Source organism: Alligator sinensis, unplaced genomic scaffold (genome assembly GCF_000455745.1).
Source record: "Alligator sinensis unplaced genomic scaffold, ASM45574v1 scaffold869_1, whole genome shotgun sequence".
NCBI lineage: Eukaryota > Metazoa > Chordata > Crocodylia > Alligatoridae > Alligator > Alligator sinensis.
Genome location: NW_005842159.1, coordinates 198,667 through 215,485, shown reverse-complemented (window position 1 = coordinate 215,485; position 16,819 = coordinate 198,667). Strand labels below are relative to the sequence as shown.

Here is a 16,819-nt window from a genome sequence, read left to right as displayed (position 1 = left end):
CCTGCTGAGGAATTTAAGTATGCTTCAATTAGAAAGGAGAATCCAGTCACTTAAATATATCCCTGATTCATTACAAATCTGTAGAGGGTTGTTCCTACAGTGCATGCATATAAATCCCAGTAAAACTAATGGAAGCTGTGAATATGCTTGGAAGGATGATGGTGTTATAACTAATTCCATTTTTATTTTATTCAGACTAATCTTTGTATAAGCAGTATCATTTTAAATATAGTGCTTTCAGGCTCTGATTATGACTGTCACAGCAGTTCCAAAGGTGCAGTTGAGATCTGCAGTAATTTGGATTTCTCTAATATATGTATAGTACTAGCACCTGGGTGTTCCAGCAGTGGGCTAAGACTCCATTATGCTTGGTCTTCTACAGATACAGAACAAAAGAAAATTCTTGAAAACAAGGATTAAATGTTTATATATGGAAGAATGCTCGTTCAGTAACTCCTTTTAACACAATATAGTACTGTGGGTAGACCCCATATACAGATTCATCTTCAGCTTCTTCATTAAAGCTTTTGCTCAAAGGAGATCAGTTGATTACTGGCTAGTTAGCTGATTGACCCCCTGCCAAATGCACCCTTTTTCCAGTTAATTTCACTTAAATTTAATTTAGGTTCAGATGATATAATTTGATTGTCTTAGCCTAGCATTAATCAATCAGCACAGTAACAGAAGAAAAGGATGTGAGACAAGTTTTTCGCCAAACTTTCTTCCCATTTCCTTTTGAAGTCACAGAGCCAAGTGTAAAAAACTGGCTTTGGAAGATCTAACCTGTTTTAGGGGCTTTGTTGCTAGACAGAAGGACTGGACATTTCAGAGAACTTCCATGTTCTTTGTGGCTGAGTGCAGACATTCAAGAAGCGTGAGGCAGAAGCACTATAAGTATCACTCTATAGTCAAAGCGCCGTAGATTAGTGCGGGAGTGAACAGAACTGATGTTCACCTTGGGGAGGGGAGAAGGCCATGGAAGCTGCCTGCAGTGGCCGAGGCCAGCAGGCTGGGGTTGTTCCTGCAACCCTCCCAAGAAGCTGCTTAAGCAGCCTCTCCCTGCCCCAGCCCTGCCTGCCCCCCACCAGCTGGTGGCTGTCAGCAGCGACTGCAGGGAAAGGGAGGGAACAGAACTCCTTGCTGCACAGCTCCCCCACAGCTTGCTGGCTCTGGTCTTGTGGAGGGGTGGGGGAGGGAAGGGGGAGAGGCGCAGGCCAGCCCAGCCCAGGCCCAAGTGGCAAGGGGACTCCATTCATCCAGATGCAGCTCAGGGCTGCATCACTTTTTGCCACACTGGGAGGGGAAGGGAATGGAGAATGGAGCACCCCTGCTCTGTGGGTTCCCCCCACTTGCTAGCTCTGGTCTTGTGGGGGGCCCAGGCTGAATCCTTGCATCAGGCTCCCTCCTCCCCCCACTCTGTCTCCCCTCTGTCTCCCCTCTGTGACAGCCCAGAGGCAGGACTGGGTTGGTGCTTGCAGAGCTGAGGAACACCAGCCATGGCTATCACGCTATCTTTTGAGGAGCCACTGGAATGCTGGCAGAATGTGACCTACCTTGACTCATGATGACATGTGTTAAAGACATTTGATAAAGTGCTTTAGTCTGATACCATATCCATCCAGGGTTAACTTAGAACACAGTATGCCATTTTGAAGGGCTCTGTGCCATGAACATCTATGCTCGATAGTTATGGCTATCGAGCACTTTCTACACTTTTATTGCATGATAAGCATAGTGTCTGTACCTAGCTTTAACCTCTGAGAACTAATCAGAGTAAGTTTCTTAATGGTCCTGGGAATGGGTCAGTTCAATAAGGCTTATCACTCTAGGTAGATAAAGTTCTGAAAAGAAAGGGAGCTTTCCCTTTCCTTTCTGTTGATATGAACGGACCTGGCTACTCATTACTCAAAACTTCTTCAGATTTGGTGGTTTTGGTTGTCTGCTGTGTGCCCAGCTATGCTAGCAAGCCTAGTTATTCCTCTTCTCTTCTTCAGTAATCCCTCACAGTCGAGGATGATTGTCTTCCATGATTGTCTTATTTGTGGGTCTGAAGATGGCTGACAAAGACCAATTCGGGTTCGACAGACTCTACTACAACTTGAGCATGTGTTTCCATGCAGGGTGGGTGGCTCTGGAGTCTTGATTCGGTCTGCAAGCATTTTTGCTGCTCTGACTTTTCCATCTCCTGTTGTTGTCATAAGGTTTCAAAGTACTGACATCTTTGCAGCAGATTCTTGTTCCATTTTGGGCAGTCCTGGGCAATAGTCTCCCACGAACTGATATTGATGTGCATTTTTTTTAAAGTTGGCCTTGAGGAGGACATCCTTACAGAGCTTCCTCTGCCCTTCTCTTGAGCATGTGCCTTGATAGAGCTGGGAGAATAAAACTTGTTTCGGAAATCTGGAGTCAGACATCCGGATGACGGGGCCAGCGCAGTAAAATTGATGTTGGATGACCTTTCCTACTACTTCTTTGCCAATGGTTCCATTCCAGTGGTTTGAGTCCCTTCCAACTCTGGCATTGAAATCAGTGAGAAGAATAAATCTGTCTCCCTCTGGAACGTCAGAAAGGACTTGGTCAAGGTTGGCATGGAATTCCTTTTTGGTTTCATCAGTGGTAGCAAGAGTTGGGGCTTACACACTGATGAGTGTGATTGGCTCCCCATCAGTTTAAGATGGAGATTCACAAGGGTGCTCATTAATTCCAATAGTAGGTTTATGAGTTCATTCTTGATTGCAAAACCAGCTCGTAAAGCGTCAGTCTTCTATAGACCTGGAATTTCAGGATGTAAATGACTGAAACCTAGGTGTTAAATGCTGTTCTCCTTTAATGGGTATTTGTTGTTTTTTTTCCTGAAAGATTAGGCCTCAACTTCTGTTCCGTAATCACACACTCATCCCCATGTTTTGTACTAGATCTTTGTCTTGTTATGTGTTCATGCTGTTCCTAGCACAGTGGACTCTTGATGTCAGTTATGATTTCTAGTGAGACATCCTGAAGCTGGAGCCAAAATCATACTACTTGTGATAAATTTATGAATGTGGCAGCATTAATGGTCACATATGCATGGTGTTGGGGGTGTTCTACAAAGAAGCTGAAAAATTAGAAGGAAGAGCATAAAATCAGTCCCTCACCCACCACCATTTTTTCTTTAAATAAGTCGTGATTTTTTCCTCTTTCTTCTAATTTAAATTAAGAGGGTTTTATGTGTGTGGATATATAAGAAAAGCAGCCTAGAAGAAAATGTACAAGGTAATAATGGGTGCCTTTGCTTCTTTTTCTGTATAGTCAGCAGCAGAATATGTCAAGTCCCGCCTGCCTGAAGTCCTGAAACAACATCTTCAGGACTATGAAAAAGACAAAGAGAACAGTGTGTTGTCTTACCAAACCATCCTGGAACAGCAGATTCTGTCAATTGACCGAGAAATGTTGGAAAAACTGACCACGTCTTACGATGAAGCAGGTATTTGCATTTCTTTGTGTGTTGCAACTAATGGGAAAAACAAGTCAGCTTTCCTTTAAGTTACTAGTGATTTTGTTAGGAAATTTTAACTTTGTCCTTAAAGTTAGGAAGCAAGTCAGAAATGATTTTCCAAGACAGTTAATAGTGCATGATGTGTTAAGAGTAATGTCCTAAATATTTTACATTTTAATCCCTTAAATGTTCAGGGGGGGGCTTTTTTACCAAAAGTATCTACCTCATTTGTAGACTATCCAAAAATATGATTTGCCTTTCCTCATTAAAGTATCAATTAATAAACAGAAATTACGAGAAACAAAAGGAGACTTAGATTTGTTTCAGTATTGAAAATAGTATTAATTATATTAAAATAGCCAGAGAAGTATGTGTGTGTGCATGCATGCAAAGACTTACACACACATATTTTATAAAGCTTTTGATCTTTCATTTGGGCCTGCAAGGCCAGTTGACTGTATCTCTAAAACTCTACTGATATCATAGGGATTCTGCACAGACATAAGGGTCTACCTATAATTAACAGGCCTGAGGCCAGTTTGGGAAATGCAGTTACACATAGCACACAGTACTGGCCTGGGGTATGTGCTGCATGTGGCACCTCTACTAGACCAGCCTTGCACACTGGTTCCAGCATGTGAGGCCAGCCTATGGGCCTGATCTGGACTGGCCCCAAATCCAGCATGCAGGGTCAGTTTGGTATAGGTGCCACATGCAGCATGTACCTAAGACTGGCCGTGCACACTGCAGCATGCACCAGTTCCAGACTGGCCCTGTGTGCTAGATCCAACATAGCATTCTGTCTCTGGACCTGATCCAGACTGGCCCCAGATCTAGCATGGCTGATCCAGGGCGGGCATCACACTTGGCACATGCTGGACCAGCCTTGCACCATGTGTAGCCCACACCAGACAGCCTCCATGCACATACTGTATTATGTTAGCCAGCATTCAGGGCTGGATTATATGGCTCTGTGGGCTGTTTTTTTGACACCCCTAGTCTATAAAATGCAAATCTACCTTGCCTTCTGCTTGATTACAGACTATCATGGCTAACTACATCACTGTCACACTGATAATCCTCCTAAATAATCTGCTAAAAATTTGCCATTGTCTGAGTTTTTCATCATTAAGTCAGATTTGGAAACAAAGTGCTGCTACTTTCATATCTTTTGGCTTACACATTTATACTTAAGTTTTAGTTCCTTGAAATTCTTACAGTACTGAATTACTTTATCAACTTGTACAGACTCTTACTCAATATATCAGTGTGAGTCTATTATCTACTTAGGTTTCAGATGTTGTCAAGCAACTCACAGTGCTGTTTGTAGACTATACATGAAGTATATTTAAACAACTATGAATCTGATGAGTACTTGAATAGGCAAGAACTTAAATGAGATGTGCCAAAAAACCATTTTTTTAATTATTGCCTTTTTAATTTGGGGGGGGGGGGTGTATAAAACAGGCCTTGAAAGGTCAACTCAAGCCTTCCCCAGTTACACTGACAGAGTTTGGATACCTCAGGGTTGGTGTATTTGGAAACCTTACAGACTGGCTTTCTCTAAAATTTTGATTATTTTCTGGAGCTATTACCTTTTTTACCAAAACAAACTAATCTTAACAAATCACTTTGATTTGTTGAGAAGAAAAAATGATTAAGAAAACTGACAATTCTTGTTGGATGCATAAAAATAACTTTTGAAAATAAGTGAAATTAACTTTTCCCCTAATAAAACAAGTGTTTGGATACTAGAATGGAAGGACAAAAAAGCAAAATGCAAATATCAGAATATCTGGGGATTTAAATGCTAAAGTGCAGCAGTCATGTAGAAATGAGGAGCAGCTTATAAAAACAAAAACATTTGGTATATAATCTTTTTTTAAAAATAATGCTGTGGAGCACAGTGTAAACAAAAGCCAGTATTTAGATCCATAATCAGGTAGACACCTCCAGTGATTAAAATGCTAAGCCAGTTCCAGCTCAATGTTTTAATCATGTTACTTGTTTACTACAAAAGAAGTAAATGGTACTACCTGTTCCTGAAGTGTGATCTGATTACAAGTACAGTGAAGAATGTGTGCACTTAAAATTAATTGCAGCAGATGTTCAAAATTCAAGTTCTTCAGCTATTCAGTGATGTGACAATTGTGTTGGTAACATCTTCTGTTGTGCATAAAATATATTTTATGTGGTATTTTTCTTATGCCAAACTCCTTTTAATTTGATGAGAAGATCAAGCCATTTCCAGAATATATGGAATACAGGTAGTGGCCTACACAAAACATAGTTTAAAACAGAAGAGGTCATATTTTGACCTCAAAATTGTAATAGTTATCTCCTTTTATTCCAGCAGGAAGCAATGCTGGACTCCAACAAAATGTATCTTCTGGCTGACTCTAAAGTGCTTACTTACCATCTGTAATCATAGGCATCTGGGGTTCTGCTAAGTGTCAGCCAGGGATTTTGAAAGGTTAAGTCTTTCAGGTACTTGATGCACTGAAACCTGTCTTTGGACCTTGACTGTGAAAAGGCTCTGTGCTTAATTGTTTTGCAGTTATATGAGGACAAAACTAGTTATACATGTTTATGTGCATATGTTTAGGGCAATTTTTAAGGCCATCTCTTGAGAGCAAATGGGAGTAACGTGAAGCTTCTGTAGCATGCATTTTATTTCCCTTTAGATTATAACAATAAACTCTCCAAATGAGAAGAATGTGAATGCTTGCACTTAAATGATACACTCATAGGTGCATTAAGGAGTAGAAAAAGATGGCCTTAAAAATCTATTTAAATGAACTATTTCCCTCTAATTCCACATATGACTGTCAATATTTTTCACAATGCTTATTTCACATTTTGTTAAATAATAAGTTGTTAGATGCCAAGTATATCTATTTTCCAAATTGAAAAAGAAAAGCCTTCACTAAAAATTTGAGACTTGTAGTGCAGTTTTGCATGTTGATTTGGCCTTTATAGTGTACGATATTAATAACTTGCAGCTTCAGTGAACTCAATATTCCTAATGTCTCTGCTTGTAAATCTTTCCCTTTAGGAAACAGTACATAAAAGACGCAAGTAAAGTGAGCTCATCTAAAAATAGTCACATGTTGACAAGCTTTTTAGTGAAGTTTAACTAAGAAAGCTTTACAAAATGAAATCAGGCCAAATGTGACAGATGGGTTCAAATCCTCTCATAATCTTTAAATCCCTTAGTTTTAAAAACTGGCATTCTTGACTCGCTAAGGCTAGGTTAATTTTGTCCAAGGATATTTTTTTTTACCTTGAAGCATTATTAAATGTTAATCCTATTCCTTATATTTACTGCTTCTGTAAATGTCTTGGGCAGTCAATATCTGCTCTATATGAATAAAAGATTAGAGTACTTGTAAGACACTATGGCCCTGACTTGTACGTGTTTTGTTGAAGTAGTCAAAGTCTGATTCTTGAGAAACTTTCCCCCATAGCCTATGAAGTTAAATTTTAAACAAAATAATGACTTCTTACCTTGAAGTCTTTTAGAACACAAGTATGTTTTACTGTTCTCCAACAACACAGATACAATTTATTTCTGCCATTAATGAAAACAAAACACTGAAACTTAGGCAATGTCATTCTTGAGGTCATTTTCCCTACAAAATGTAGCCAGGCAAACCTGAGCTCGCAATGCTTTTAAGTCTTTGGTAGGCAGAAAGCACCTCCATAGGTAGTTCTCTGCCGTGGTATTGCAAGAAGTCCCAAAGAGCTAGCTATATTAAAGCATAATGATTGCAACCGTAAATGTATACTGTTTGTTCTCCGAAAGGTGTTTGGAAAACTTATTCACCATCTGTAGCACTGACTGGGGTTGCTGACATGCTGAGGCAGTTGCATAGTGTCCTGGCCAGTTTACTGTTCACTCTTAAACTTTTTCTCCCCATTGGTTGATATCATCCACCAGGTATGTCGTCATATTCCATGATTGTAAGGCCTCTGTGTCATATTTGTCTCTCGTGGAGATCATAATGGAATTCTGTTTGGTGAATGTACCTTCTAGGTGCTACCACAAAGCAAATAATAATAACAGAAAAGTACAGTTAGCTCTAATTTCCCAAGCCTGGTGTATTCTACAGAAAGGCAATTTCTAGATTGCCACATCTCTACAGATCACTTTATGTGTAGGGCTGGTGCCTTGTTTGGGAGAAGCCAGTCTGAGAGAGAGAGGAGTCCAGAAGAGCTGGCTGTACTTCAAAGAAGCCTTACTGAGAGTGCAGGAACAAACCATCCCGATGTGCAGGAAGAGTAGCAAGTATGGCAGAAGACCAGCTTGGCTTAGCAGAGAACTCTTCAGTAAACTAAGTCACAAAAAGGAAGCTTATAAGAAGTGGAAACTCGGACTGATAACTAGGGAAAGGGCATGCAGGGATGAAGCCAGGAAGGCCAAAGTGCAATTGGAGTTGCAGCTTACAAGGGATATGAAGGGGAACAAGAAGGGTTTCTACAAGTATGTTGGTAGCAAGAGGAGGATCAGGGAAAGTGTGGGTCCCTTACTGAAGGGGGAGGAAACCTTGTGACAGAGGATGCAGAAAAGTCTGAAGTACTCAATGCTTTTTTTACCTCAGTCTTCACAGGCAGGGTCAGCTCCCAGACTACTGTACCGGGCAGCACAGTTTGAGGAGGAGGTGAACAGCCAACAGTGGTGAAAGAACTGGTTAGGGATTAGTTAGAAAAGCTGGACGTATACAAGTCAGTGGGGCTGGATGGAATGCGCCTGAGGGTCCTGAGGGAGTTGGCTGGTGTGATTGCTGAGAGGTCCCAAATGACTGGAGAAGGGCAAACATAGCGGCCATATTTAAGAAAGTGAAAAAGGAGGATCCAGGGAACTACAGACCAGTTAGCCTCACCTCTGTCCCTGGAAAAACCATGGAGCAGGTCCTCGGGGAATCCAATTTTAAGCACTTGGAGGAGAAAAAGGTGATGAGGAGCAGTCAGTATGGATTCATGAGTGGCAAGTCATGCATGACCACCTGATTGCCTTCTACGATGAGGTGACTGGCTCTGTGGATGTGGTGTACCTTGACTTTAGCAAGGCTTTTCATACAGTCTCCCACAACATTGTTTCTGGCAAGCTAAGGAAGTGTGGGCTGGATGAATGGACTATAAGGTGGATAGAAAACTGGCTGGAGCACTGGGCTCAGAGAGTAGTAATCAATGGCTTGATGTCTAGTTGGCAGCCAGTAGCAGGTGGAGTGCCCCAGGGGTCAGTCCCAGGGCTGGTTTCGTTTAGTGTCTTCAGTGACCTGGAAGATGGCATAGAGTGCACCACCAGCAAGTTTGCAGATGACACACCAAGCTGGAGGGAGTAGTAGATATACTGGAGGGTAGAGCTAGGATTCAGAGAGACCTAGACGAATTGGAAGATTGGGCCAAAAGGAATCTCATGAGGTTCAACAAGGACAAATGCAAAGTCCTGCACTTAGGACGGAACAATCCCATGCACCGGTACAGGCTGGGGGCTGACTGGCTGGGCAGCAGCTCTGCAGAAAAGGACCTGGAGGTTACAGTGGACAATAATCTGAATATGAGCCATCAGTGTGCCCTTTTTGCCAAGAAGGTTAACTGCATCCTGGGCTGCATTGGTAGGTGTGTTGCCAGTAGTTCAAGGGAAGTAATTATTCCCCTCTATTCCTGTCTATTCCACACAGCTGAGGCCACATCTGGAGTACTGTGTTCAGTTTTGGGGCCCTCACTAAAGAAAGTATGTGGACAAACTGGAAAGAGTTGAATGGAGGGCAACAAAAATGGTGAGGGGGACATGATTTCTAAGGAAAGACTGAGGGAACGTGGCTTATTTAGTCTAGAGAAGAGGAGACTTGGAGGGAATTTAATAGCCTTCAACTACCTGAAGAGAGGTTTCAAGGAGGATTGATCTTGGCTGTTCCTAGTGGTGGCAGATAACAGAACAAGGAGCAATGGTCTCAAGTTGCAGCAAGGGAAATTTAGGTTAGATATTAGGAATAATTTTCTCACTAGGAGGGTAGTAAAACACTAGAACAGGTTATCCAGAAAGGTGGTAGAAATTCCATCCTTGGAATTCCATCCTTTTCAAAACCTGACTAGACAAAGCTTTGGCTGGGATGGTCTAGTTGGGAATGGTCCTGCTTTGAGCCAGGCAGTTGGACTGTATGACCTCCTGAGGTCTCTTCCAACCCTAACTTTCTATGATTCTATGATTCAGGTACCTTTATCTTATTTCAGCTGCCAGTGGTGTTAGCTTGTATGACAATCTAGAGAATTGCTTTATGTATAATTTATAAGTTCTGGTTAATGCCAGAAAATTGTTTATAACATTGCTGCATTGCAGAATGCCATAGCATGAATATAGAATCCACCATAGATGTCTGAGCTGTCTTCTTTCTCAGATAAGAGACACTGCTTGTCACTAGCTTTATTGCTTGCCATTAAGGGAGAAACATCATGGAAAGGTGTGTGTGTGCTAACAAGGTTACTTAAGAAGGTAAACCCATTTGTAAAATGCATCTGTGAAAGAAGCCAGTGAAGAAAATAGCAGAAATTCTCCCAAAGGAAAATTGGACAGAGACAGCAAAGCAGAAGTTTAGAAGGGCTTAAGGGAAGAACAAGGAGGTAGCCTGAGCCACACAGGAAATTGGAGGCAGGAGACAGAAATAGGCATGCTTTGGTCGCAGGGGGGCTGGCCCAGCTGCGGGACCAACCAAGCTCACAGCAAGCCTGCTGAAAGTGAGAGAAGACAGTTCAGAGACCAAGCCAAGCTATGGCCTATAAAAGGACCCTGCATATATTCTGAAGACTCTGAGCCCAAAAATGCTCTAAAGTGGCAAGGAAGCTTATAAAGTATAATAGATGGGTATTAATTTTGTCTAACTCTGTTGGTTTATAAATTAAGTACAGAGTAATCACATGCACAAAACTCATGCAAAGCTTTTCAGTGTGCATGTTATGGGCTTTATCTGTCTTCTGTCCATGGGGAGAGGAACTGTAGACCAGAAGTATCTGATCTCACTGGGTGGAGAAATGTACAAGAGCTGCTGGGCTGTCTTAAACAAAATAGCACTGGTTTTCATTCCTAGACATTTGGACCAAGGGGGACCCTCACTGGCAAAAGTCTCACACAGTCTGCATCCTGAGGCCCATGGCCATTGACAGTGTCTAAACTGTGCCTAGTCCCAACAAAGTAAGGGCAGCATTTGGATCCTCTCAGCAATGGAGTAAGTGTCCAGATGGGGAAGCTTAGCTAGATCCTTGACAGCTCGCAGGCCATCTGCTTGCATTATTCTTTGCTTTACAAATATCCTTTTTCAGGCTATTTGCTTACCTTGTCTTTTCTCAATACCCCTTTTAATATTGTTGGTTAAATAGCACAAATTGTATCTGAGACTTATTTTCTCACTGTGCATTTGTGTGCCAGCATCTCAAGTCCCAGGATACCACAGACCTTAATTTTTAGCTACAAAAGTCATTTTCAGCTGAGGACAAAACCAGTTTTTAGCATTGTAACACTTCTTAAACACCTTTAACACAACTTTAGCACTGCAACATATCTTATACTATCTCAGAATGGAATGGGGTCCTGTAAACTTGACTTGTTCCTGTTGTATACATTCTATTTTCCGTAAGTCACAAAGCACCACCCTCCCTAAGTCTGCTGTTCTCTCCTTTCTCTGTTTCTCCATCCACTCAGGATTTAGTAGAAAATGAAGTAGACTTATATAAAATGTAGACTTATAAAATGTAACATCCTAACTCAGCCCAGTGCTGGTTAAGCAATACACCTTTTCTAAGACAGTTGTTAGATTTGTTAGCTCCAGCTGTAAAACCAGTTCAAGCACAAATTTAGGAGTATTGAATTTCCTTCCAACTTCAGGACAGGAAGCTGATGGTTCATATTCTGCTTGGCTCAAATCTCTTGAGCACTTGAGAAAGCACTGCAAGATCCCAGCTGAAGTGCAGGAGGACAAAAACATCCCAAATTAGATTTCAGTTTGGTAGGTTGGCAAATCTGTCTATTCACAAAAAAGTATTTCTGCTAATGCAGGTGCTGGGAAAAGAGTCTGTTGCTGTAATCAACAAAGGACCAGGCATTAGGGTTGGCTGCTTTCATTTACGGATCTTCAGAAGTAAGATCAGTAAGACACAGACAGACTGACTCTGTGCTGCAGGTTTGGCGCTACAACAGTCTGACAGGTGGTCAGTCCTACCTGCTGTGCCCTTCAGGGTCTCCTGTTTTTATCCTGCCTGCCATGCCTTTTGATGTTACCAGTTGCTATCATTTGGGAGGCAGCCCTCAGTCACTGGAGGGGCACCTTTTTTTTACTGTTTTGTTCATTACAGGGCTACCAGTGTGGCCCAATCATACTCACCCTAGTGAACACGCCAGCAGCCACCCAGGTTCACTTCAGTCTTAAATTGTTCTGAGACCTGGTTAGGCCTAAATAGACTCTGGCCTTCTCAGGCTGTAGCTTACTCCCAGTTATTCTGTCAATGCTGCCTCTCAATTTCAAGATCTTGACAAGTTCGAATAATCCGTCTCAGTTTCGGGCTTCTTCCCTTCAGTCAGGTGGCTAGGGTTGAGAAGCCCCAGGACTGAGTCTTTCCGAGTCCGCTGCCTCTAATCAAGTCCTCAAGGCTTCCCATCTTGAACCAGTCTTTTAAGGTTTCTACACTTGACAATAATAGCCCCTGGGCTCAAGTGCCCACCATCAGCTACCCAAACTCAATCATCATTCTCCATCTGCCCCACCCTGAGTCCTCAGCTGCCTTTGGCTGTCCTGGACAGGCTGCTCCCAACACTCCTAGGATGCCCTGTGTATAACCATTTTAGTGCCCTGGTGCATAATAGCCCATTATCTGCTCTATCCCAGGCAAACCACCCACAGTGTCCTCTGTAGTAGTGTCCTGTAGTAGCTGTAACACCTCAGCACCCTTTCACAAGGTGCCTGTAGTGGTCTTCCTGCATCTCAGAAGCCATCCCATGTCTTATAGCAAAACAATAAAGAACCCTGTAAATTAACACAATCTGTGGATCTCAATCTTCAGCCTTCTCCCAGGGAGCTCTTCTCCCCTTCATGCTCAGGTCCAGTATTATGGCAGTCCATACTATCTGGCCACACTACCAATTAGATCTGAGGACTGTTTATATGGGGAGATCCAGGATGCTGTAATAGTGGAGGAAAGTGACCCAAGTTTGCTGTAACCAACAGGTCCAAATAGGCTCAGTACTAGAAATTCTTCCTTTCAGGAGTGCATGCCCAGTAGATCCTGGTGATCTAATGCAACTTTTGTAATAACATAAGAACTAGATATAACCTATGAAGAAAAGAATTTTTAAAACAGCAAAGCTTCTACTCATCTATCTTACCTAGAATCTGGTGAGTCTCCTAATGGGGACACCAGTGATTCTTTCTTCAGACTCCCATTTACCATCTTAAAAGCCTGTCTTTGAGAATCTGTGTGTTTCTTTAAACCCTCCTGGTTCTGTTTTCTCCATCCCCAAAGGGTCCAAATCCCTTTTGCCTCCTTGAGGAATTCTGTCTGGTAGGCCTGACAGGAGCCCAAACCAGGGCATTTAAGTAATAGGTCTTATGATGTCCCATTACGTGTTTGCTAAGAAACATATATAGTTCTACCTTCCTTTTCTTGGGTATACTTTCTGGGTATGCTTTCACACAACATATGTGTGTGTGTAGTAAATATCACAATAGCATAATCAAATTTATTCAGAGATGTAGGTAGTTGCAGATATGTCATTAAACCATAAACCTTCCAATCTCTAAGTTTCTTGCAGAGAGAGTGTTTAGAGTTTAATGACTAATGACAAACATCTCAGTGTTGCTCCACTAAGGCCAGATAGAGACATTATGCATACACTGGTATAAATGACTGAAAATTGGTCTACATCCATAACACAACAGAAGTTCAGGGCATATAGACTGGTTTAAAAATGGCAGATCCCAGTCTAAAATCTGGAGGGAGGCTTGCACGAGGTAGCAGGGATGGGCACACTCTGTGGAAGGAAGGATTGGGCCCCTCAGAGCTCAGCAACAGTGGCTGCTAGCAGGACGTGCCTGGCACAGCTCAGGAGGCTTGCACTGGTGAGCAGGGACAGGGGTGCTCCATAGAAGGCAGGATTAGGCCCCTCAGCTGCCACTGGTGCTGAGCTCTGAGGGGCTGGATCCTTCTTTCTATGACGTGCCCAGGCCACCCCTGATTAGCTGCTAGGCACATGCCCCCAACCCCCTGCCATCACCTGTGCCCAGCCCTAGGCTTCCAGAAGAGACCCAGAGCAGGTCGCTATGGCACACCCAAAAGCTGGGCTGGCAGAGTCAGGAGGAAGGTGTGCCACAGTGACTAACAGTGGAACTTTTTTCCATGAAGAGCTGTTCTCTTTGGGCAGCTCTACTTAAAGTGTCTGTGAGTAGCTTTCTTTTCACTCTCCTTTCAGCATTCCTTTATTTAATATCGCTGAATTTAGTCATAGTGGGCGCATCTATGTGTTGAGTTAGTACAGTGCAATAAACTTCGGTGCAGCTTGTGTGAGAGTTAACAGTTCCTGGGCACAGCATCTATATGTGTGCCTAGGACTGCAGCAGTTTGAGCTGGGGCAGAGCAGTCCCTGGCTGGAGCAGACTTTGAGGGAGGGAGTGAGGCCAGCCCTGGGCTCTGGGTCACAGTGTTGGACAGTATCAGGGCTGGGGTATGAGAGTCCCCAGAAAGCAGAGCCATGGGGCTAGGGAGCAGGCAGGGGTCTAGTGTCCTGCTGTCTGGGCACAAGTTACTAGGCCTGTGCAAAGCGGCTAGTATTCACTTCAGATTTGGGTTCGGCCAATTTGGGGGGCGGTGATTTGATTTGGTGAGCTTCCACTCACCGGCTGCTGCAGCAGCCTCGGGGCTTCTGGGGCTCGTGGCAGTGGGATGCAGCGGGGATCACCCCCCGCCTGGCAGCAGCTGGTGAATCAGGGCTTTAAAAAAAAGAGCCGAAAGCTGGGGCCGGGCGGAGCAGCCATGGGGGCAGGCTGGGAGAGCAGGCAGGGGGCTGGGGGATCAGGCAGGGGATGGGGCCTGATGGGGGGCCCCCCCATGGTCCCCTCTCCTTCCTCCAGCCCCCCTGCCCCCGCCCCCTACTTACCAGCATGTTTCCAGCTCCCTGTAGCAGCATGCGGGGACTGCCCAAATCTCCGAAGCTCTCCAAATCTTTTCTGAATCAATTCGAACCTTTTAATTGGTCTCCTGATTTTATTTGGATTTGGAGATTCAGCCACCGAATTGGGCAGAAATCAGATCAGCACCCAAAGCTTCTCATAGCCATACAATTTACATCCAAGTCAGCATTTACATGTGCATTTAGGCACAATTGTTTTCTTTGCCGTAAAATAGCACTGTCGGGGACAGTACTGTCTTACTGGAATGAAACTTAGTTTGCTGAGATCTGATAGTGTCACGTGTAGACTGCGACATTTTACACCGCAGCAAATTAGTCTACTGCACAGTTAAGCACATGTGTAGATGTACCCAGTGGTTCTTATGTGTGTGGAAGTTTGCTGCACAATACCAAAGTGTTTGAGTATTGTCAGAGGACCTGGGCTCAGATCCTCCAAGGCATGTAGATACCTAACTCACTTTAAAATCAGTAGAACTTTGATGTCTAGCTGTCTGATTATCTGAGACTTCATGCTTTAGAAATATTATACAAGTGACTAAATTTACACTTAGTGTAAACAGCTGCAGCTGACAATCGGACTGAATTTAGTCCATGAGCTCGAAAAAAATTGCAGCCTGAGAGTCTGATCTTACAAACACACAAATCTCACATTTGTATGTATAAATAAATGTATTGTATGAAATCCCAATGCCACTGAAGTCAGCAATAAAGCTATCTTGAATGTTCAGGGCAGGATTTAAAACTTTGACCTCAGTTGGAATATTTACCTGCTTTGAGTTAGGCATGGGTGTAAAAATTTGCAGAATCAAGGTGTTTCTAACACAGATAAGAAAAATACAATAGCAGATAATAACGAAGGTAATGACTCAGAACTTGAAGTGGCTAAATGTATTGAAAAGAAAATAGCTGAAATGCTTCATGGGATAAGGCAATTTTAACAAGTGATTTAAAGAAAAGGAAAGGTTATATACACACAAGAAAAAAAAGCTAAGAGTATAAGAGGTTGCACAGGAGATGCAAACACAAAGTTCAATAGAAGCAACTAAGAAGAGCAAAAGCAAGCAACATCCACCCCCGTAGCTAACAAGATGCATATTATGTTGTACAGGCAAATGTACCTTCTTTTACAATATTAAATGCAAATGTCACTTTTCTAAAGACCTGCTAGGTAGACTTCTTTGTGTGATCAGGCAGAGATAGCACTCACCTCTGCTAGTAATTTCTTGGAAATATATTTAATAGATAATGTTGATTTGTTACAAACACATTGGCGTAGCAGGCTTGTAACTAACATTGCTGTAATCTATCAAAGACAATATATACTCCTGTGCCAGACACTTTCTTGCAGTAAAGATAAAAATGCTGTCATTGAGCCACTATAAAATCAGTTCCCTGAAGCTCAAGCAGGGTTTTAGAATAATTCTTAGATAGTTTATTTCAGGAACATACTCAAAAAACAACTTAATTCTTTTAATCTTTGATTGCTGCTACCAGGAGCTCAGTCTTATTATTCTGAATAACACAGTAAGGGGTTTTGGCTATTTATAGCAAAATGAGTGCTATTAAATCTCATTCTGCAAAACCTCTGACTCTTGCATTAACTCCCCATAAATGCATGGGTCAATTCATGTTTTTAACACACAGCGTAAATCAGTAGCACTCAACCTTTTGTCCCTGAAGGCCAAATGAACGGTGTGGGGCTGGTCTGCAGGCTGGATCAGGTCCCACATGCCATGACTGGGCCCCATGCTGCCTGTACCACAGGGGTGGGCAAAATGCAGCCCACAGGCTAGGTGTGGCCTGCCAGGCCATTGTATCTGGCCCGTGGAGCCCTTAAAAAATTTAGAAAATTAATATTTATCTGCCCCCAGCTGCCTGTCATGTGACCCTTGATGGCTTACCAAAACTTAGTAAGCTGCCCTCCACCCAAAATAATTGCCTGCCCCAAAGATTTTTAAATGGGTCATGTTATTTGTGCTGTTTAAGATTTCAACAAATATATCAGCACCATAAATAAATGATACATAACGTGTACATCACGACTAAAGAGTAATTCTATAGCTTTTGTCCATTTGATAAAATTATATAATAGAGATTTGATTCCCCATTAAATTCCATAGGATAATATGAAATAATAGAACTTGTTTTTAGTTTGGTAAAAATTCAAT

At 42.6% G+C, this 16,819-nt stretch overlaps 1 protein-coding gene across 2 annotated transcripts in view; it reads left to right on the top strand.

Annotated features, from left to right (window-relative positions):
• Positions 1-16,819, top strand: part of PPM1L (protein phosphatase, Mg2+/Mn2+ dependent 1L) — a 217,595-nt gene that overhangs the window by 147,879 nt on the left and 52,897 nt on the right. For both annotated transcript variants that reach the window (XM_014520839.2, XM_006025683.3), the window contains exon 2: positions 3,289-3,463. In XM_014520839.2, the coding sequence (XP_014376325.1) occupies positions 3,289-3,463 (175 nt within the window). The remainder of the gene's footprint in view (positions 1-3,288; positions 3,464-16,819) is intronic.